Source organism: Manacus candei, unplaced genomic scaffold (genome assembly GCF_025592945.1).
Source record: "Manacus candei isolate 608988 ecotype Guabito, Panama unplaced genomic scaffold, ASM2559294v1 h1tg000015l, whole genome shotgun sequence".
Lineage (NCBI taxonomy): Eukaryota > Metazoa > Chordata > Aves > Passeriformes > Pipridae > Manacus > Manacus candei.
In genome coordinates this window covers 75,902-98,778 of record NW_026138063.1, presented here as the reverse complement: position 1 = coordinate 98,778, position 22,877 = coordinate 75,902, and the positions used below count along the sequence as shown (strand labels likewise).

General features: G+C 41.1%; 1 protein-coding gene and 1 long non-coding RNA gene across 4 annotated transcripts in view; one reads left to right on the top strand and one right to left on the bottom strand.

The window, feature by feature from the left end:
* GYG1 (glycogenin 1) overlaps positions 1-9,374 on the bottom strand; it is a 16,492-nt gene extending 7,118 nt beyond the window's left edge. For 2 of the 3 annotated variants that reach the window (XM_051782227.1, XM_051782229.1), the window contains exons 1-4: positions 9,266-9,374; positions 5,946-6,081; positions 3,878-4,052; positions 3,374-3,536 (exon numbers count right to left, since the gene is read on the bottom strand). In XM_051782227.1, coding sequence (XP_051638187.1) covers positions 3,374-3,536; positions 3,878-4,052; positions 5,946-6,081; positions 9,266-9,272 — 481 coding nt within the window. In that variant the 5' untranslated portion in view covers positions 9,273-9,374. Of the gene's footprint in view, positions 1-3,373; positions 3,537-3,877; positions 4,053-5,945; positions 6,082-8,873; positions 8,893-9,265 lie in introns of those variants that run through there. The other variant, XM_051782228.1, reaches the window with a different exon arrangement.
* The window catches only part of LOC127468742 (uncharacterized), a 25,418-nt gene extending 2,541 nt beyond the window's left edge, over positions 1-22,877 (top strand). Inside the window, exons 2-5 of the long non-coding RNA XR_007903663.1 lie at positions 1,986-2,086; positions 8,089-8,203; positions 8,685-8,780; positions 22,549-22,877. This is a non-coding gene — a long non-coding RNA (uncharacterized LOC127468742). The remainder of the gene's footprint in view (positions 1-1,985; positions 2,087-8,088; positions 8,204-8,684; positions 8,781-22,548) is intronic.

Genomic DNA, 22,877 nt, shown 5'->3' with positions numbered 1-22,877 from the left:
TGCCAGAGTTAGGGTATCAGTGGCCTGTTAGACCTGCAGTCCCAGATGCATCTACCTCCACAGCAATCTGATAAAAAAAGGCACGTTCAGTCTTGGTGACAACTCTAGTACAACTTCATCAAACCCCATAACAGACAAGTTATGTTGCTAGTTCTGTACTAAAAAGCTGCTGAGTAACGGCTAAGTGAGGATAATATCTGTGTTGGGAGGGGCTACCTAAGTTTGCAAGTAGAGGTTGTAATGAGGTTAAGTCAGTCAAAAGTTGTTTGGTATCACAGTAGTAGAATAACTAAAAAAAAAACAAAAATAAAATAAAATAAAGCTTCCAGGCCACAGCAGAATAGTTTATAAGCAGCTATGAGAAGTAAAGCCCTATTTATTTATACTATTCATTCTTTATTGCAATGAATATAATTAGTTTTTAAGTGGTAATAATTCCCCTTATCAAGGAAATTGAAAGGAGTCCCTCAACTTTCATTTGCTGTATTCCTTTCACCTGTAACTGCATTCACAAGAAGCATTACTAAAGAGTACATAAACAGATAGCTTAGTTGTAGAGACAAAGTTTTATTTTAATCTTTAATTTTCTCAAGCACTCAGTCTCTGCTGACTCAGAAAAGGGTTTTTATTTGCCTGTGATTAGAGTTAGGGCAGTATTAAGGTTTACGCCATCGGTGCTACTTGAGCAGAATTTGCTTTTTGCAACTGAAGTATCTAGACGCTGGGCATAAACTTAGATGTACAGACAGTACACTGACAAATATAAATTCCAAGTATCCAGTTACAGCTGTCAGCATACATGCAGATTGCAGAGTGAGAAACTGCCAGAGGACTCAGTGCAGTAATTTCGAATCTCTGACTTGCCTCTCAGCCCCTAAAGGAAGGAAAGCACTTTTGAAAGAAGTTGTGTCCATCACAAGAGTACTGAAGGGGCAGCAGCAGTGTATTTAACTTACACTCTACAGGACTTCCTCTCACTCAGATTGTTTTACATACTCGTTTGTTTTTTTTTTTTTCAGATTGCATGCATTTGTGCTAAAGCAGACAATGAAAGCAGCATTTAGTTGTCCTAGTCCAGACTTCAACAATAGTTGTGTTATATAAACTGGATCTTAGACATAAGGTGAAAGAATCAGGCAGTACTTGTATTAACTACATATTTACAGATACAATATGTAAATACAAAGATATAATACAGCAAGACTGTAAAAGCAATTATTTTGGATCCCAGGCTAAAGAGACAGAGGATTATCAAAGCAATAGCAACGTTCTTAAAGTATCAGTACTACCAGATTTCTTTTAAAACTAAATTTTTCTTTCCCTTCCACTACTTTTAGATGGTATCTAGAGTTATTGCATGACATTGCCTTATATCTAGAAAGGTGAAGTAGACAAAGTGGTTGTCTACTTAAGTACCTATGATTCTGCCATTTCTGGACAACAGCATTACATAGAAGGCTCCTGTCTGCTGTTATAAACATGAAATACTCTGGAAAGTCTTGCATTCCCTACTTACTACTACTGCAGATGAGGCACTTGCAGCTTGACTTCAACTAACACATAGCTTGGTAGCTTGTTAAGTTTGTATCCCTATGTCCTATTAAAAGCAGTGACCCTTCACAGGTTTTTCTCTTATTAAAAGTTTCGTAGAACCTTTTATTACCGTCTAGGTCAATTTAAGTTTCAATCCCCTTTCTCCTCCACCAAGTTCCTGAGCTCAGCAGTAGCATATACAGATGGCCTAAGTCTCCGTGGTCTCATTACTCAGATCAGTGCTATCATTTAATAAAAACTAAGTAAATTTTAAAGCTGAAATACAAATTACATTCTAGAAATTCGATATCTAAACCATTAACCCGCTATTTTTGCTGTTAAGTGCTGCAACGATTATTTTGCATTTAGAACACTGAAGCAGTTTCACCATTGTGTGGCTTTAGCTTTCAAGTCGGAGAGTATATTGTGGAAGCAGTTCTATTCTTTTAAAGGACAGGGGCCTTCAAACTAGAAGATGGGGTCTGCTAGCAGTCAAGCACAGAGCTTGGAGAAGACAACCACCAAGTCTCAGATGGTGTGGAGCTACTCAGCAGTAAGTTTGCACTAAGATGTGTGTTTGTTTGGGTTTTTTTTTTTGGTTGGCTGGCTTCTGGATGTGTTGGAGTTTTTTTGGGGGGGCGCAGAGGGGGTCTTTTTGTAGGGGTTTTTTGTTGGTGTTTTTTGTGTTATTTTGTTTTGCATTTTTTATTTTGGTTTGTTTTTAATGTAACAATTCAGAACTATGCTATAGATTTTGCCACAGCTGGTGATCAATTTGCACCCAACATCTGAGAGTGGTCACAAAGCTACCAACTGCTGCTTTGTCAGTAGCAAGGTACAGACCCTTCACTACATGGCGATACTCATTTTCACTAGAGTCTATTCCTATGGTAGCATTAAGCATCCAGCTGTGACTAATGTTCTTTAGAAAACTACATACAAGAGTCCACACAGTAACAGGGATTATTCTGCAGACTAGGAGTGACTAGTGAATTTTTACTTTTTGAAAAGTGTACTGAAAGGTAAGTCAACAGGCTGGCTAATTACCTTCTATCTAAGAGCTCCATTTTATGGTCTTGTTTATGTAGTTTTCTGTACCTTGTTAAGTTAGACTTCGTTTTGTTGTAGTTATAGTGACAGGAGACAGCAATACTCAGAAGCCTTTAACTATAGCAGTCTCCAAGCAACATGTGCTTTTACTGCAATGGTAATAGATTTAGTAGACTTACAGAACAGCAGAACTTGGCTTCTCAAGCTTAAATCTGGTACAGTGGCCAATCTCAAGTGACCTATAGTGGGAAGCAGCCAAGGCTATATGCACTTGATATTGGGAAAGAGACAGCCACCGCCCTGTAATGACAGGAAGCCATCACATAGCATATGAAGAGAGAGTTGTATCTTCAAATGTTTGGTTCTCTGAAGCTGTGCTCAAGTTTACCAGTGCTATTTTTTCTGTATCAACTTGAGTTGGTGTAGAACATTCAAGCCTTGAGTGTTAGGAATGCATGAAGCATGGTACTGCAGTTTCATTTGCTACTGCATGCACTGTGCTTGCTACCTCTTAAGATTTCTTGTTATATGATTCTACATTGTTAATGCTTACAGCTGCTAGTTTGGATGCCAAACTCAGGGTTTTTATTTCATGAAGTTTAAAAAAAGTAATTTCACTACATATTGTAATGATAGCCTCTGTTTCTGAGAAGGATACAATTTTTGTGTAGTTACACTGAATTGAGAATTCTGTCATACAGAGTCCTCATGACATGTATGTAGTTACTGAGCCATCCCAACTACTGTTACCATTTTGGTCTAACATATTGAAATACAAATTAATACATACCATCAAAGCTGCCTTTCTCTGTGGCAAACTGTAACAGCTGATTGTATGTTTCAATAGAAGGTCGGTAAACAAAAACTCCTGAATTAAAACAGTCAGGCCAACCTGGATCTGGTGCTGCAGACAGCTCCTCTCTCTCAAAAAGCTCATCGATATTTGACAAAACCTAATTGTAAAAAGGTAAAAAAAAAAAGTGGTTTTAGATTAGGAATCGTGGTATCGTGTTTTCATGGATTATGACATCAACTTTCTTGTCTTAAAGTTCTCATATCAATGCTCTTGTCCTGTGGAAGACAATACTTTTTGGAAATAGTCCCCACAGACTTCATTACAATTAATTTAGATTAAAAGGCACACACATTCTTACAGTTACTAGTCCAACTAGTAAAACGCTTCTATTACCTCTACTCTTAAAAACAAACAAACCAACATAAACAATCCACAGAAAAAAATCCAACAACCCCCATACAAGGTCATTAAGAGGTACCAGGAGATACAGCTACTTACCATTGTGTCTGCATCCATGAAAACACACTTCGTAAACTGTGTCAGTTCCCAGCAGTGAAGCTTTGTTAGTGTGACACCTAACTCAGGTCTTTTCATTAATGCCAAGTGTGCTGAATCCCCACTATCCAAGATGTTTACCAATATGACTTCATCAAAGACCTTTTCCAGCACTCTCCTGGGGAAGAGTCAAGATTTAGTTCTATTGTTACTCCAGCACCAGACCACATGAAAAATTCCTTAAAGAGAAGTGGTATAACAGGGAACCTGGCAGCATTTCTTATTTCATCAGTAAGAGTTGACTGCATATGTTGAATGCAGAAGTTCCCCTGTCTGCCTCAAAGTTTCTAGTTTGTAATGGGCACGTTTTGGGGAAGAAAAAAGTTTGGTTTTTTTTCCACAAACAGGGCATTGCTACCAAGTCCAGTAAGTCATGGCTATGTAGTGCAAACTTTCCACAAAGCTTTTTTTTCATCCAGTCTCTGATTTTTGGCAACTTAACAGTCTACTTTGAGCAGGCAATTAAGAAATGGGAAGCTGTTGGAGTAGCTTGAACAGGACAGTAGCTGAATCCTAAACACCTGAAACAGAAGTTTCTGCAATAGTTACAACACTACTCTTCTGGATTTGTGACATCTGACTTGACCCAGTTGCTAAAACTTTCTTTATCCCAAAAAGTTTTTTCAAAACTGACTTAGTCATGGGTGTGGCTACAGAAATGTTTTGAACCAGTATCATGTTCACTAAAGAGTGACAAACTTTCAGGCAGCGTAGTGAAGTTTGGTGGCAGATATCCAACTTTTGCTTTACCATCAATAAAGCATTACTATTAGTTCAAGAGAGATTAAGGCATTCATGCTGCTTAAAATAGGAAGCATCTGTAAAGTGTTAGTATTCTACAGTGTATCTTGAATGCTCAGCAATTACCAGTGCAATTTGAGCCACAGAGCTTGTAAATGAGTTTTGGAACTCTGTCTTGCAAGGCTGTCTTTATACTGACAGTTTGGTGTGGACAGTTGCTTCTGAACTTAAGGCATACCCTGTTAGTGGAGACAGGGTGAGAAATGCAAGTTCTAGTTACGCCATTAGGTAGGTACGTATCAGTCTAAGGGCATAGTACTAGCTGGCTTGCACTAGCACAGAAGCACATTTAGGACTGATTCATCTTAAAAGAGCACACTCGCCTAATAGGCTGGCATGGATGTAAAATCTTAATGTTGATATGGCCGTTTAGTTGCCAGGAGACTGCAGGGAGAGTTAGACCTTTTTTTTTTTTTATTGAGCCACCTCTCTACTGTCTCTAAATATTGAGAAGTCTTTTCAGACGAACTTTCCCATGTAGAGAATCTTGACCTATCATCTGTAGTTTTACAAACAGTACAAACTAACTGTTTTGGGTTTCTTTTCCTTCCTTGTATATGTGGAAAGAGAACCCAGTCCCCTCCATGTTGAGATTATTCCAGAGAGGCTCTAGGAAGCAGTTGCCTGTTAATTTCACTTGTTGTACTGTGGTGACCTTGTTAGATGTCTTTTTGAGCTACTGATTTGATGTACTTATTGATAATTTAGTTCTGCTTGTTTTCTTCTCTCGTGATAAAATTTGATTTGACGTATCTGCTAGATTTCAAGAGAGCTTGTGTTATATTATCTCAATCAGGAATACTTCTGCAAAACAAATACCAACCCCCTACTCCCCTACTCACAGCAAACAGACAACGGTAAGGAACACACAGGCAATATTGTCGGACAATTCTAAGTAGGACAATGAAATAGCAAAGATCCAGATGAAATATCAGTATCAAGTCACAGTTTAGTAACTACAGTAACTGACTATTTGTTTAACTCATCATAGGGAAGAAAGAAAAAACAAAACCCCACCAGAACATAATAAACAGTTTCATGTTTGAAGGATGTAGAGAATTCCAGATAATATAGATAACTTGAATTCCACTAAACTTAGCTGTTCAGCTTCCACAGTTTTGAAAGGTTACTATTAAGGAGTTTAACTTCCATTTCTCAACCTGCACATCAGCAGGAACTGTAGCAGTTTGAAGTATGTAAGTGACCTTACCTCATAAGATCTGAGACCTGAGGAGTTATGAGCGCAGTCAGCTTCCTTGTTGTTCTGTACTGTTGCAAGGATGAACCAAGTACCAGTGCTCCTTTCACATAGGAGTCATTTGTGGCTAGAGTCACAAAAGACTGGTCTGGAAGAAATGAACTTGGTCAAGTTAGCGCGATCCACTACTTTATTCTGAGACGGGTATACTAGAAACCTACTACTGTTAGATAATCACACTGTGATAACTAAGATGTGCCTTTTAACTCCATATATAGGGCCTACCTACGTGGCTGAATGAAGTAGATTATACTTGCATAGCTATACTTGCTATAAGTAACTTGACACATGGCAAAATGCAGTAAAAAAACCCCACAAAATCAAGACCGTTGCAAGAGAAAACCAGTTCAAATTTGCCCCCGTTAAATAAATCACGCCAAATGTAGAGACAATCCAAAAAGTCTAAAGAGCTTTACTTTGGCCATTAATATGCTATTTTAACCTAAAAGCATTTGGATTCTGTGGGCTTGCATTTGGCCTGAAGTTAGAAGGGTGTTGTAGAGTTACTGTGGGTTCAGCTCTCAACCCTGAAGCTACGGCAGTGTAAAACTTGCATTTCATTTTCAAATGAAAGTAAGCATTGAATTAGATCTTGGACAACAGTTTTAAGTTTTGCTAGCTCAGGATTTTGCAGATGAGTTGTTCTGCAACCCACAGTTGCAGCTCTATCACAAGAATGCGAGATTTAAATGGGAAGTAACTAGTAATACAAAAAGCAATTTAAAATTTGCAGCAACAGTTTTTACTCTTCAAGCAAAAAAGAGGTAAGTTTGGATTATTAATGTAAAGTATAATCTGCTCCAACTGTATCGCAGAAATAGATGAAGATGTATTGTTTTGCCATATAGTGCTTATTGAGGCCATATAATACAAGCTTTGCATTCTTTCAATTGTCATGTTGTTTTAAACTGCCAGGGTGGGACTGACAAAAGCAAACAAGTAACTTACAGAAGTTCTTCAGTTCACTGTTAACTATTGTCATGTAGAACTCCTTTCCAAGCTACAGCTCTTTATAAAGTATGCTCTTTTCTACCAATACATTTTCAACACTATCAACAGAATAGTTTCTTCCTGAGAATTTCAAGGATAGATTTTGAGATTCAAGTTTATTTTAGCAACTCTGATTTCTTTTCTTTACAGAATTTGTTAGGTTACTAGGTTAGATCAGAGTGAGGGTTCTGGGCACTTAAAGGCTTACTATCAAGCCTCGTAGTAAGATTAAAATACTGACTTCTTTGGGAGAGATTGTTTGGCACAACTCCTAAGTTCATAAGGCAGTCATCATTAATATCTTTTAAATTTAATAGCACCTTAACTGTTGACGACAGAAAGTCATGTACAATAACTGTCTATAAGCTCTGCAAACCTGGTTTGCAAGATCTACAGACCAGCTGCAAAACCTTCTGTTTTGCTTAGCAGCAAAACCAACTAGTCCCAAGGGATTTAGATTATAGTGGTCAATCACAAAGATCAAAAAAGCTTCTATAATGCCAGGAATAAAGATATTTTGTTTCAATTCACTTTTAGCTACCTATTTGTACCAGTTCATATTCAGCAAGTCTACAGAACAACTTTATGTTTCCTTGAAATGGCAAGTATGTAACATTTTAAGTGGTGTGAACATCCTCCAAATAGGATAGGGTTTTTCACTAGTTAATTTGCACGTTACTACTCAATACATAGAAGTCAGCCACTCTATGCTCTCAGACTGCTCACTAAAAATCCAGTGTAGACAAAGTGGGATTGTGCCCAACATTCATCTGAATGTTGCTTTTTTTTTTTTTCCAGCAGTGTAAGACTAATTCTTAAAGTGACCTTGTCATTGAAAGACTAGTCTTTTTTCATTGACCTGCTAGCAGGTATACTTCTACCATGTCTTCTCATTTTATTGAAACTGAATATTCACACACAGAGGTCTGTCTTAGAGAAATAAAGTCCATTTAATGATGGAGTAAAGGCTAAGAAGCCCCCTATTACATCCAACTCCAGTAGGAGACTGTACAACTGCTTGACAGGAGGGGAATATTGCCAACTTGTAGACCATCCAAGTCAGCCCAGTTTTCCAAAGCTTTGAATTAACTGTGTTCTATTTCAGATCTTCTCTACACTCATAAGTACATGAGTCCACGCTACAATTCAGGCAAGACCAGTTCCTGATAATTATGGAAGTTACATCTGCAAGAGACTAGTCCATTCTACATAAACCACAGGTATTTCAGCTGTTCGTATCTCCCTTCTCAATTTTCTGTAAACATTTCCTCCACAGCATCTTAAGTTCACACAGCAGCCACTGTTGTGCCTGATACCTAATGACCTGTTAGTAACAACATGTCTGCAAAAACAGAGAATGAGATACAGTTGCAGAGTTTCATAACTGACTTATCCAGACAAAACCATGATACTTCAGAGACACCTTTAGCTGCCCAGTTCAGAGGGTAGAATATCCCTTTGTAATTTGCGCCAGCCCTTACACAGCCAAGAGCATCCTGGACGTCTGAGCTAGGAGCAATCTTTCATTTGACGGTGTGCAGGAAGTGACTGGAGTGCTTGCCCCAGATCTTTTCAAAATTTCCCCGGAAGCTTTTTCGTATGCATAGCCAGAGTTTACAGGTGCTTGCCTTTTCCCCTGTTCTTTGAGTTAGGTACTCGTACATCTGATTTTTTTTTTTTTTTTGATTATGGGATTCCTAGAGAGACAAGAGCATCTAATCAAGACATGCACCGGGAGGCAGACTTCCTGCAGGCTTCCAGATCTGAAAATGAAACCTACTCCGCTGACAGCTTCAGGTACGGAAAGAATCGGGGAAAAAAACGGAAGAAAAAGCCAGACGGACTTAAAGGGGCGGTCAAGAACTACTCATTTTAAAGTATCAAAATCACCGAAGTCGCACGCTCTCTATGGCGTTTCAGGAGAGAGTTGGGTTTTCCCCTGTGAGTCGCTGCGGCCCTACAGTGGCCCCTCTCGCCCGTCCTGCTCCCCGCCACGCTGGCTACATCCCTCCCCGTCCGGGGCCGGAGCCCGGGGCCGGGCACCGAGGCAGGCGCGGCGCGAGCCTGCACCGCGCCCGTCCCCTCGGCCCGCACGGCGGTGCCCGGCGGGGCGGCTCCGACCTCCCCGCGGGCAGCCGCTGCCCCCACCGGCCGCAGCCGCAGCCCTCCCCCGGAGCCCGCTCGCCGCCGGGACGGCCGCCTAAAAATAGGCGCGGCCGCCCCGCTCCCGCTCCGCTCCCGCGGCCCTCGCGAGCGGCGGCGCGTGCCGGGCGCGCACTGACCTGCCATGGTGCCCGTGCGCGGGTCGGCTGCGGGAGAGGCGGCGGCCGCGCTCAGGGCCGCGCTGAGGCCGCCCCTTATATAGGGGCGGGGCCACGAGCGGCGCGTCCGTGGCCGCGGGCGGAGGCCCCGCCCCGAGGAATCCCCGCGGCGCCGCGGGCGGGGCCCCCGCCATGGCCTTCTGCGGCGGCGGCACGTCACCCCCCTCCTCCGGCCGGTCCGCGGCCGCTCCGGGAGGCCTCAACCCCCCCGCCCACCCCGGGTGCCTCTCGGGTAAAGCGGAGCTTGAAAATACTCCACGGCGCGAATAGAGGGTAGGACCGTGTCAGGGAGCTGTGGCTCAGGCTGGCAGCGGCGGTGGCAAGGAGACCGTTGCTCCCGTGGCCGCTAAGCCCTGCGGGAAGAAGAACTAAAACCAGGCCTGGCCCAAAGCCACTCACAGCTACGAGGAGCGGTTTACAGTGTCCTCACGTGTCAGACATCCCCAGTCCTCCAGCCGCATTAGGGCTCTGTGGCTGCTGCTGGCAGCCTGTGCCAGTGCTTGGTCACCCTCACAGTGACAGTGTTTCCTGATGTTTGGAGGGAACCTCCTGTGTGTCACTTGGTGCCCATAGCCTCTGGCCCTGTCCCTGGGCACTGCTGGGAAGAGCCTGGCTCTGTCCTCTTGGCATCCTCCCTGCAGGTGTTTGTACAGGTGGATGAGATCCCCTGAGCTGCTGCTTTTCCAGGCTAGATGATCTGAGCTCTCTCAGCCTTTCCTCGTAGGAGAGATGCTTTCTTGTCCCTTTGTTGTCCTTGTGGCCCTTTACTGCCCTCCGGTATGTTCGTGTCTTCTGTAGCAGGGAGCCCAGAACTCAGCACAGTCCTGCAGGGGTGGCCTCAGCAGAGCTGAGCAGAGGGGAGGGATTCCCTCCCTCGACCTGCCTGCCGGACTTTGCTGCATGCAGCCCAGGATACTGCTCACCTTTTCAGCAAGGGCACACTGCTGCCTCATGTCCAATTCGGTGTCCCCCAGAACACCCAGGTCCTTTTCCACGACCCATTATCTTACTCAAGACGATGGCCTATACCTGCTTTTTGACCTCAATAGATTGAAGGAACTCTGTTAGGAAGAGGATTTCTTTCTAACTTAAAATGGCAAATGAGGTTTGTCATGAAAGGATTTTAAAAAAAACAGAAACTCTTAAGTGCAAACTGATGAACAAAGAACACTCCAAATTTCCCTAACATGGGAAATTATGTTTGAACTGAGACAATTTTTGTTTTAAAATCAAATTGCTTACTTTTCAAAATGCCCTGACTAACCACAAAAGACCCAAACAAAAACATGCTTTTCAGCATATCATTAGTTTATAAAACATCACGTGCATAAAAATGTGTGAATTATAATTGTAGGCAATGCTGGTAGTGTTGTATATGTATAGGGATTACTAATATTTTCTGGTATGCAACCCTTTTTCAGGTATCCATGGCTTTGACAAGCTTTCTCTGTGATCGTGTTAGGCATGGTTTGTGTCTGTCTCAGATGAAAGTTTTGAGAAATTTTTAGCCAGCACATTTCAGCTGTTGTCTAGCTTGTTGCTTTGCCAAGTTTTTGAGAGAAAACAATAGAATAGCCGCTGTTGGTGACTGCCCTCCCCCCGTCCCCTGGTTCCTTTGTATTATGTTAGAGTGGAGCAAAAGAGCATAATTCCTTCTGATTTCCATGTTAAACAATCAGAACAAAAACCCCAGAATTGCCAGTGTTTAGCTTGAAAGTGTGACAGAAGTGCTTGCCCTACCCCTCTGCACACACCTGTTTGCACATGCCTGTTTGAGATTTTTCTGATGTTCATGGGTGAACAGGCTGTAAATTCTATGGTTCCCTTCTGTGACTCGATTACATGTACATCTGTGCCTTCTACTGTCTGATTACACTCTTTTCTCCACAAGCTGAAGGGAAAAGTCACAGGAAGAACCTGAGAGAGAAGCAGGTGTCCTATTGGCTTTCAGCACAAATGGAAGAAAAGATCATGTGACATGAGGATAGAAGGAAAAAAGCCCCCTAAAAAGAGAAGAGGACAAGCTCTCATGAGATGAGGGCTTGAATGGGAAAACATCTAAGCCTAGGATAAGCTGAGCAAAAAAACCAGCTAGGCCTCAGTTTTGATGGAAGGGAATAAATTTGAGACCCAGTGAAAGATAAGTATATGAGGATGGGAATGAGACAGAGAAACAGTGTTACTTGTCAGCACACAGTAGGACTTGGTAAAAACCTAGTGAGGAGAAAGAAGGCATAGATTTTGCTAGATAGAGAGACAGTATTCGGAAAGAACAGATGAAGTGCTGCATAGCAGTTCATTAGGTGAGTACTGGAGCACAGAAGAAGGTGCAAGTCCTATGGAAAATGAACCCGTGATCGTGCGATTTAAAAGTTCCACCACCATGTATGTCACAGAAGTCAAATTGCACATTATAGAACTTTCTCTTTTTAATGACTAATAGTTTTATTTTAGTAGGAACTTGTTTATAACTTAATTAAAAAGGTGTTTCAAAACACCAAATACTAAGAAATAGCTTTGAAACATAGTTACAATTTATATAGCGGTAACAGAAACTGCTATCCCTGCAACTGGACCGTGTTAAGTGTAAACTTCTAAAGCACTTAATTAGCCATTTACACATAAGCTATTTAATAATTTTGCAAATGTGCACAGTGAGTCCAAATGTTAAATTAATAAAACATTCTAGAGAAAGTTTCACAATAAAACATTACTTCTGCCTCTGAAAAATCTAGGGGATAAAAACCCTAAACAACCCAGAACAGCTGATTCCATGTATCCAATCCAAGTTTAAAGTACTTAGTGGAATTCCGTTTTTGCAACACTGCGCTGAAATTGTAATCTGTCTGGTTAGGAAAGAGACTTCAACAGTGTGAAGTGCATAGCTGAATAGATGAAAAGAATACAGCCCGATTCAAGACTGTATTGAGAGGTTCGATTCCCATCTCTGTCTAGCCCTAAACTTGTCACAAACTTCTCTGACAGAAGCTGTTGTGGATCATTCCCTCTTCTTTTTGAAGCCCTTCTCACCTTGACCTTACAGTGAAGCTAGACTGGACATTTATTATTTGAGACCTTACGAGTATTTAGCACAAATTTTTCCTAGTGCTGGGATTTCAGTATAATGCAACTTACTCAAATATGACTGAAAAGGCCTTGGTGTTTCTATTTGAATAATCAAAATATTATGTTGTCACTCCAGCTTATTTCAAGCCTTCACATTCTCCTTTCCTAATGGGCATTCTCTTTACCCCTCCCAGAGCCAGTTACAGTTCTGGCCTTGTTTTTTTAAAAGAAATCCCACCTGTTACATAAATGTCATAGTCTTCTAAAAAGCTAGGCTCTGTCATTTGCTTGGTGCGTGTAACTTAACGCATGGCAGTGAGCACATGTTTAGAGGATTAAGGAATTCTTGCAATTTCTTCTAACTAACATGATAAACATTCTTATAAACAGTGAAGCAAGTAGGTCTCAGTTTCTTTTGTATTATCTTTTGGTTTGATTCTCAGTGGTCTACAATGCAAGCTACAACAGAATCTTTTCTCCTGGTTGCATAAATAACCTGGCATATATTGAGGTAAATTGCTGATGAGCCTTTCTTTCTCACAGAAGAAATAGTTACCTCTCTCACCAATCTTTACAAAACTGTTAAAAAGTTGAAGTGCTGAGACCTCCCTCTGCTTCCTTAAACTTAATAACAAGGTTTAAATATTAATGGAGAACACAGAACCATGTAAAACTGATTTATAAGCCTCCTTTCCTTCAGCAAATAGTCTAAACAAGGCATGTATGTGTGTTTTTCTCCTAAACTGGCCTCTGCTTCATCTCTGTCTGCTTCCCTTTTCTAGTGATTCTTCTGGGATGGGAGATCACAAGACCTACTGATTAGGACACGTAGCTGGGAGCAGAAAGCAGGAGTTTGTCACCAATTCCACTCCTCATTTGCCTGCAATAAGCGCAGGCAGTGCAGCTACTTATTTCTCTTTTTTTCCTCTCTTTACCACTTGACTAAAACCAGTAAAGTCCTCTCTTGCTCTGTATTTGTACAGAGGAGTCTCCATCATGTATCCAAATTGTAGCTGCTGCTGCCTCAGTAGTTAACAATAAATCTTACAGTTTCTTACCTCCACAGATCTGCTGAGCAGAGTTTTAGACTCTCTGAAAATAGAAAAATTCTAGTATCTCATCTGAACGTGCATTTTCTTCCTTACTGCAGGAAGTGCTAAAGCTCTTAAAACAAACTAGCAGATGATAAAATTCCTGGAGATGCAAAGTTCTCAGGGTGTAGAAATTCTAGCAGGGATTTGGGAAGAAGCAGTAGTAATACTTCCACAAAATTACTCAGACTTACAGCAGTGCTATAGTTCCATGCTAGCCTTGTGCTGAATTTCAGGCTAGTACTTCCTCCAGTCTAGACCATGTCATTAACTTTAGTTGCATGCAAAAATAACTAAAAAAAAAAATCAGGGTCATATACTGGGAATGACATTTATGATTAAGTGAATTCAATTACTCCATTTTGAAAAACCTTAGTATCACCAAGTTGAGATGTTTCAACCCCTTTCCTAGCTAAAGAAGTATAATAGCATCAGGAATAAAATAGAACAGTTAATTTGGAAGGGACCAACAATGATCACCTAGTCCAACTGCCTGACCATTTCTGGACTGACCCAATGTTAAAGCATATTATTAAGGGTACAGCCCAAATGCCTCTAAACACTGACTGGCCTGAGGCATAGAACACCTCTCTAGGAAGCCTATTCCAGTGTTTCACCACCCTCTTGGTCAAGAAATACTTCCCAATAATGTCCAGTCTGAATCTCCCCTGGAACAGCTTTGAGCCATTCCCAGGCATCCTGTCCCTGGATCCCAGGGAGAAGAGCTCAGCACCTTCTTCTCCACATCCCCTCCTCAGGCACCTGCAGGGAGCAATGTAGTCGCTCCTCAGCCTCCTCTTTGAACTAGACAAAGCCAGAGTTTTTGTGTAGGACTAGAATATTACTACATAAATTATACACTAACAATATCATCAATTACAGTTGTCAAAAATCTATACAAGCATTAATTCCCCATCTCCAAGTGGTTAACCATTACATAACCATTTTTACCGAAGAGATTATAGGACTCATTTAGGTGAAATGGGAAGATAGTTTGCAGTTTCTGCCAAAGCAACAGCAGTGTTGCTTGGGCGGTCCTTTTTATTGACTTCAAAGGAACTGTTTCAGCATGACACCATCAATTCAGACAACACTGGTCTTTCTTACATGACTTCCTCAGGACTGCTCAGAACATCAGCAATATAGATCTGTGGTGTAACAGCTTCCACACTTGACCTCACTGACAAGGTCTTCTATTCATCAGAGCTGAATGATGTGAGCCTAGAGGTACATACTCCTAGGTTCTTGACCAGATGTGCCAGTGTGCTCAAGAGCTAATTAGTAATGTCTTCTTTAAGTGGAGTTTTATCTTGGGATGTATAGGTTTGCATTAGAAAAAGGTCATTAGACAAGGTTAAAAGATGATGATCGGAAGTTCTTGTCAAAACCATCTCAGCACAGAATGGTCTATAGGTGTTGCACCCTACCTCTCTGCTAAATCCAATGCCATACGTGCTGAAGAACAGAGGCGTTATCACAGTGCTGAAAAATACTTAGGCTGGACATAAACAAATGCATCTGGTGAATAGTTAAAGGAGTGCCAACTGAGTCAGTCTTACGAATTCCTTGTTCACACTGATTGTGTGGTGTAGTGCCGTAAATTCCACTTAAGAGATCGGTAATTGTTTTTCTGTTGAAAATCTGCAGAAAACAACTTCTTGCTCTGTCAAATTTACATTCTTGTATTCTCGTTGGCTGTCCTGGATACATTTGCTATCATTCCAAGTAAATGTCCCCATGTTAAAAAGTTGATCCTTAATTTTACACTCTGTCATGGTTGCACTAGCTGTTAAATGCAGCTGCCTTGCAGTATATGCCCTATGAAGTGGATTTCTTAAAAATGTTTTGGGGCTATATTAGGAAGCTGGACGTAATTAGTTTGACAATACCTTCTCTTATGAATTGGTCCATGTATATCAGGCCTAGCTCAATGATGATTTTCTAGCTGCATAGTTCACACAGACCATAGCATTATTTATCCTGTGCAAACATTGAAACAACACTCATGCTTTTCTCACTGTACAGTCTGGTTATTTTTTCGTTGTCTTTTATCAGGATTTTCATCAAAGTTTCCCCACAGCTTCCAGATTGTTCACAATGCAGATGCAGCAGTTCTGTTCACTGGGCTGGGCAACGGCAATCACATTACCCATGCCCTGCATTCTTTACAGTAGTTGCTCATAGGAAGACAAGTAGTACTAATTGGGTATGGATGAACACTTGGTTGGTTGTTTTAAAACCCATGACTGACATAGTAGGAAGGCCTAAGCTCCATTTTCTTCTTTCTGATGCTTTTGGTAGTGACTGTTTATATTTTGATGCAGCCCATTGCCTATGAAGGTCAGTTTGGTATAGCAGTTTACACTGATGTAGCTCTTGTGGCTGGCACTTGAGATCTGAAGCAGGCGGGTTTGAGTGCATTTTGAACCTTAAGAGTTTTTCAGTACTTTTTTTGTGGCTGAATTTTTATTTTCCCTGAATATTTAAATAATTTAGAAGCCCTGCAATGCTTCTGATTATAACATCTTATGTATGACGTGAACTTCACTGGTTAACTTGAATATTTTTTCAGTGCTAAGTCTAGGCTACAGATCCTTCCCATTCTGTGTTCCCCAGTATCTTCTTCAAGTGAAATTTTTTGTGTTTCAGTAAAGGTTTAAGGCATCTTTTTTGTTATTTGAGGGATCCTATATGTTCTTCTAATAACCATTATCAAGGGATGTTCTGAATATTTTAAATCACTTAGGGATGACTGCTATGAAGTTTCTGGATTTTATTGCAATATTCTCTGCGACAAAAGACTGGTAGGAATTCCCAGAGAGTATTTTTCATCTAAATGTATATTTTATACCTTTTTTAAAAGCTGTAGTACAGAATTATTTGTGATATGATTCTTGCTTTAAAAAAAAAAACAAAAACAAACAACAAACATCCCACTTGTACATAAGTTGAAAATTGTTTTATTTAAATGTTTAATGGGTATAATGGTCCAGCTGAGAGACCACAGGGTTTAGCTTGTAGTTATTAAGCACTTAACATTGATAAAGCTTATGTTCAAGAGACCCATTTGGATAAAGCATTTATGTCAATGTATGTTGAGGAAATGTGTTTCATTTAGAAAAAGGTACAGCCAAGAGTAAACCTCTCTTTATGAAGCCAGTAACAATTATGAAAAGCAGAGTAGAAAATGTTTTGGTTCCAGTGTCTTCTTTATTCCTGGCACATTTAATGTCCATCGCTTCCCTTAAATGAATGTGTTTTTAATTTCTAACATTTTAGGTATATTTAGAGCACAAATAATCTTCAAATATTATATGGAAACCTTTAATGAGACCCTTTTGTGATTACTTGTACTACAGATGGCAGAGTTTTGTTCTGAAGGAATAGAAATTAAGGAGAGAGCACTGCATTTTCCTAATAATTACAATTTATACATTGTTTTTCTGTTCAATTTGGTCTTGCTTCTTAACTGAACTTGGAGACTTAAGACAGATCAAAACTGTGCATTGGTCCAGATAAGAAGTGAAAGAAGAACAAAGGGCAAGAAATGAGGCGGCAGCAGGAGCAGCGATTTGGGGTATCTATGATAGGTGAAAGGCTTAGAAGATGTCAGATAATCAGTAAGAGAGCTCTTACGCGCTGCAGAATCATGCTGGAGAATGTGGTCATTAAACTATAAAGATGATAAACAAAGATGGACAGGACCAGAAGCTAGATATTACAGTAGCATTCTTTACATTTTTAATCTAGCTTTTTAAGAGCTACTCATGTTAAACATCTCTGGTAGGGAAAGCTGTATAATGCTTGTCTTGTAACTGCTCCTCACATCTTTTAAAGACCTGTGTCCAAATATATTTTCAGAGCTAATCGTGGTTGGTATGAAGAGAGTTTTAGTGCTGGTTGCAGCATATGGAGGAGTGAGCTGTGGAATTCAACTTAAATATGATGTTTGTGGCAGTGAAACATAACCATGGACAATACAGCAGGACATAAGAAACAGAAATTGTAGGTAGAAGTCTTTTACTAGATCAGCTGATTTAGTAGAAGAAAGCAGACAAACTTTTGGATGCACAAGACCTTCTTAAGTCTCAAATACAACAACCATAGACTCAGTAGCCTTACTAGTTTTATGGCATATCATAACATACCTCCTCATTAGCTTCTCTGTTAATGAGGCAAACCTCTTTCTCTTCCCTAACATTGTCCTCACTGTTATCCCCTTAATAACTTCTTTTTTATTTCAAAACTGTGAGCTATCTCTTCTTTCAGAGATGCACACCTAGCTAAACTCTGAGCAATTGCCTTCTAGTTGTATATAGCTCAGCTAATTTTTTTTAGGTCTACCACCTGATGAAGGCCTCTGAGTATTTTTAAAAGCTTGTCTTGTTTGGGGGGGTGGGGCGGTTTGGTGTTTTTTTGCTTGTTTGTTTGTTTATTTGGGTTTTTGTGGGTGTGTGTGTAGCTGTTGGTTTAACACAGCATAATACCTCTTGCCCCATCCCTGGGAAGTGTTCAAGATCGGGTTGGATGGGGCTTTAAGCAACCTGATCTAGTGGGTGGCATTCCTGTCCATGGTGGAGGAAGGGCAGGGGTTGGAACCAAGTGATCTTTAAGATCCCTTCCACCCAAGCTATTTGGTGATTATCTGTGAATCTAATGATTAATTTTTGAGGAAATAAATGAAGAAAAACTTGAATACATGCTGGACCCACTAGATTGAAAACAGCAGTGACATGAGTTTTACTTATTTAAGAACTGTTGCATTTTACCTTTGTCTTCAAGCCTTACAATTCCTTACCATATAAGGAAGCAGTCCAGAAATGCTGATCTTCATAATCCCTAATATAGGAATGTCTTACTCTGCACATTGTGAAGGCAAAAACGTTTCCAGGGCCATGTAACTTTTGTGACAGATCTTAGTATCATTTGCTGGTGTAAGTGCATTTATCACTCTTTTCTTGTCTTCTGAGGCATATTCATTGATACTTAGACCTTTGGCTGTACGCTGGTGAGTTTAGTGGGACAGAAACTTGTATTTTTTGCCTTCTAACACGCAGTCTTCTGAAACGTGCTGCGATATAGCAGGAGTAATTAGTGCAACTTCTACAGCTTTATTTCTCTTCTTCACAACATCAGGGTTATTGACCATCTCAGGTTTTCTAAGTACTGTTTTTTCAGTCACACTATTTATAGGAATAAATCTTCTGTAAAACAGCAAACCTTTATCCCATTTGACCAGGCAGGCTATCAGTATTTGTATAGATCATCTGTTACCACCTCCTGGCAGCAACTAGGTGACCCTAGTTCAGTTCTTGAGTAGACTATGAACTAACCTGGACAAGCAAACATGCATGCTCATGTGAGGGCCACCACTGAGGTTGTTCCCAGCCCTTCTTTGTTGCCTGACCTTTAATATCAGATCAAACCAGTAAAATGATACCCCACTCACCTTGGGGTAAATCTTTAAAGGGCTTAAGTCATGCACATTTCCGATGTTGTTTTTCTTCTCTCTGCTTTTCTTAACTTTCTGTTGGGACTCCACTGCAAGACTTGTAGTTCTTTGAAAATACATTTCACTTGGCTGAGTCTGCTAAGAATACATTCAGTGACAAACACAATGATAAATGCTTCCTTTATAATATCAAAACAGAAGTGTTTCATTTTGAGCCTTCTCAGCATCTGTTATATTGCTGTGTTGCAGTCTTTGAATGACTCAGAATGTTAGGACACTGTGACAGGAACATTTTTATTATTGTCTTAAAAGTGGCCCCAGTATTAATTACAGAGAGACATAAATCTTGCTCTACCTTTTGCTCTCACGGTACCAACTGAAACTGTCTATTTAGATTTCTCAGTGTTCCTTTTCAGAAAAGACAGAGAACAAGCACAGCAGATAATAGTTTCTGTAGGCTGTGGCCTAGCTCCCTGACTTCTTTTATTATGAAATGGAAGAGAGCAGCCAGGCCAACTAATGATGGAGCTCAGCTGAACTGAGTGGGACTGAGACTCAGTTGCTGGGCTTGCAGTGGAATAAAAAACAATTTCTCTGCATCTGTATAGTGAGGGTGAGTGCAGGAAAAGCTGTAAAGGAAAAGACTGGAAAAGAAAGGAAAGGTTAAGAGAAAAATGGGAGAGGGTGTAGCATAAATGAGAGTAAGTGAGAGACAAGAAAGGCTGAAAAGAATTTCAGCCCTAAGGAGTTTTCAGAATTGGAAAAGGAAGAAACCTGTGAGAATAAAAATAATGTTTCTTCCATGTTCTTGGCGAGGAGATGACAATGATGTAGTGAAGAGGGGAGAGACAAAATTGGGGACTTAATGTCTTTTCCAGCCTAGTTGATTCTGTGCTTCTGTGACTTTGGCTGGGATACTAAGTGAGATGAATTTTTAAAAGGCTTCAGTGCTGAGACTAAGATGATAAGGAAGCTAAAGAATTATAGGGGAGAGAAGTCTGAAGATATGTTGGAGTGCTTTCTTAGGCAGGGATATTTGGCAGTATCTCTTGAAACCATTGCCCTGAAAGACCTATGGAAAATAAGAGGGGGATATGCCAAGCCTCTTTATAGCAAGACCTTGCTAGGAAACCAGTGGATTGAGATATGTAAGAGTGAGATACAGTCAGCAGTTTCCCTTGGGCTGGCATACAGCTGCTAATGCTTCATGATACTTTACATCCCACTTTGCTTCAATTAAATTTTTTCTGCTCCATCTTTCCTTAACAGAGCTACTCCTCTGTTCACTTTCCAGTGAAGGAATGGAATTAGCTGAAACAATTCTTGGTGAGTCTATATGCAGCATTTAGTAGAGTGCTAAAAAAACCTCATTCCTTAGATAGCATTACCCTTCTTATGCTAATGGCTGAATAGCAAGAAACAAGTATGCCTCTTATCTGTCTCTAAATAAATTTTTAAAAATCTGAAAATTCTGCTTACATTTTCCTAAGTGTTCATTTTCTCAGCCAAGCTATGGGTCTGAAAACTGACAGGCACAGTAATTTTTTAAATTGTGCTTTCACTGAGGACTGAATCTTTTCTTTTTCATTTTGGTGAAGAGCCCGTCCTATATCAATAACAGTGCTGCCTGCAGAACAGTAAGAATTCACGAAAGAAGTGCTGTCAAGCCACCCTGTAGTTACCCACACAGTATAAAATGTATCCCATAGGGAAGGGTAATTTCTGTCCATCAGCGTGGAGGTGAAGGAGGAGATCCAAATCTGGACAGCACATTTAACCACTCCAGAACTTCCCCAGCCATTGCTCCTTGTAGGAATCGTAACGTGGTTTTAGAGATTTAGAATTTGACTCTTTGCCTCAACCGTAATCCATGTGTACTGAATTTGGTGTATAAAGTTGACAGATTTCATTAGCTGGGTTCAAATGATATGGGTTGACAAAGCTTCATTTGTATTGAAGCCCCTGTATGATTTTGATGCTTGGCCTGTACAGTCAGTCTCTCCTCATAAATCTCATTTCATGAGCAAAGATTTGAGTGCAGCTGTGTTTAAGAATGGATGGGGAAAGTACTGTTAATGAAGATGAATTATCTTTGGAATCCTTCTTTCTATGTTGCTGTGTGATGTTTTTGTCAGAAAAAAAGATTTGCATTTTGCCTTAAAGAGCATTCAGTTGTTCTTGCTTTTCTGACCACTGTAATTTGTTTGTAGTGCAAGATTTGGTTAAAGTATCTGATATAACTTAAGGATGTTAGATTTGGTTAAAATATTGCACAGAAGAGGAACTGTGCTAAAGCCACATGCTGTTGTGTATTGTCAGTTCTTGACTTTCTGTACCTGCTATTCAGACATGGGGAAAAATGTAACTCAATTCGAAGTAGCATATTTCTGAAAATTCTCTTCATGGTTTATGCAGTTAAGTTGCATGTGCTGTATTCAGACTGACAAGTAGAAGACAGAGGAGGCTGCCTTAATCCTCAAAAAATCTTGTATGAGACAGAAAACAAAAATGGTCTGCAGTCTCAGTTTACCTCATGATGCCCAGGAGCATGGTCTCCTCCTTGATTTGTGGCTGCCAAGGACCAGACCTAAGCATGTTTTGTCTCAAACATTTTGAGTATTGCTACAGGGAAGGTAATCGGAGGAGAGAGTCCCGTGGAGGTGGGGCAGTGTGTTCTGAGCCAACTCCCTGCTCCAGCATGGGACTTGTGCTCAGTTCCCTCATGCCAACTCACTGCCTGGAGGAGGCTCAAAGGGGCTGTGCATGTGCAAACAAAACGGCATGAAAAATCTAGTTTTACGTAAGAGGTGTGCATCAGGTTATGACAGGGAGCAGACTGGGCCCCCTCAGTCCTTTTCTCTCCTTTTTTCCCCCCTCTCTTTTTCTTTCACTGTCTTTGTCTCACAACCCCAGCTCTGGATCATCCTCGTGGCAGAACCAACACAAGATCTGAGGACTGGTAATATTCTTTGTTTTCTTCCCTTGCTTTGCTTGAGCAAAGCATGGCTATCATACTCTGCTCTGTACTCTGTACTGAACTCTGTTGTGGAAGTGGGGAGCTTGTAGAAGTGTGTTGTGGCTTGCTAGCCAGCATCTTTGCGTAGCGGTGTTGTGGTTTGCGTGCCAGCACCTTTGGTTTTGTGTTATGCCTTGTGAGCCAGCACCTTTGAAGAGTTTGTTGTGGGAGTTGAGAAATTATTGAAGTGTACTTTATAAATTTAAAGGCTTGTTAGCCAACACCTTTTGAGTCTAAGCAGTGGGCTGGTTGGTGGAGTTATGGTGGCTGTACAATAAAAGCATAAGAGTTCCCTGACGTGTATCTGGTGTCTTTGTTCAACCTGATGAGAATTTATAACAACCATCATGGCCCCTACTGATGGGTTGTGACAGTGGCCAGTGCATGTGCAGTGCCTGAGAGCGGCATGGCAAAGGGCTGGGCCTCCTTCCCTGTAGCAGGAGCAGGTGAGGGTCAGGGACATCAGTCAGGGGAGCAAGGCCTTCAGCAGTCATTCCTGCCCAAGGTGGCTGCCTGGAAGTGGAGATGCAGGCTTGGGGGGGGGGTCTTGGCCCAGCCCGCTCACTGCAGGAAGCTGAGAGCACAGGTCTGACTTTCCCATCCGTTGTCCTGAATTTAGGGCCCTGGTTCCTCCCAGCCTCAGCCAGTCTGTGCAGTCGGCTCTGTGGACATGGACAGCTGGGAGGTGTGTGGTGGAAGGCAGGCCCTGGGGCAGGATGTCAGCGTGGGACTCTGGTGGCTGAGTGGTCCCTGCCTGTGAGTGCTGGTAAGCGACAAGAGAGGTTAAAATTGCCTGGTGGTTTTCAGTGACACTGCTATGGATACTGGACCATGGAGCTGAAGAGACCAAAAATACTCTTAATTGTCTGTAATGGAGATGAGTTAGTGCTTGTGGTGATACTGGTAGATTCAGTAGAAGTTCACCTTACAGCAACCCTCTGGATTGAC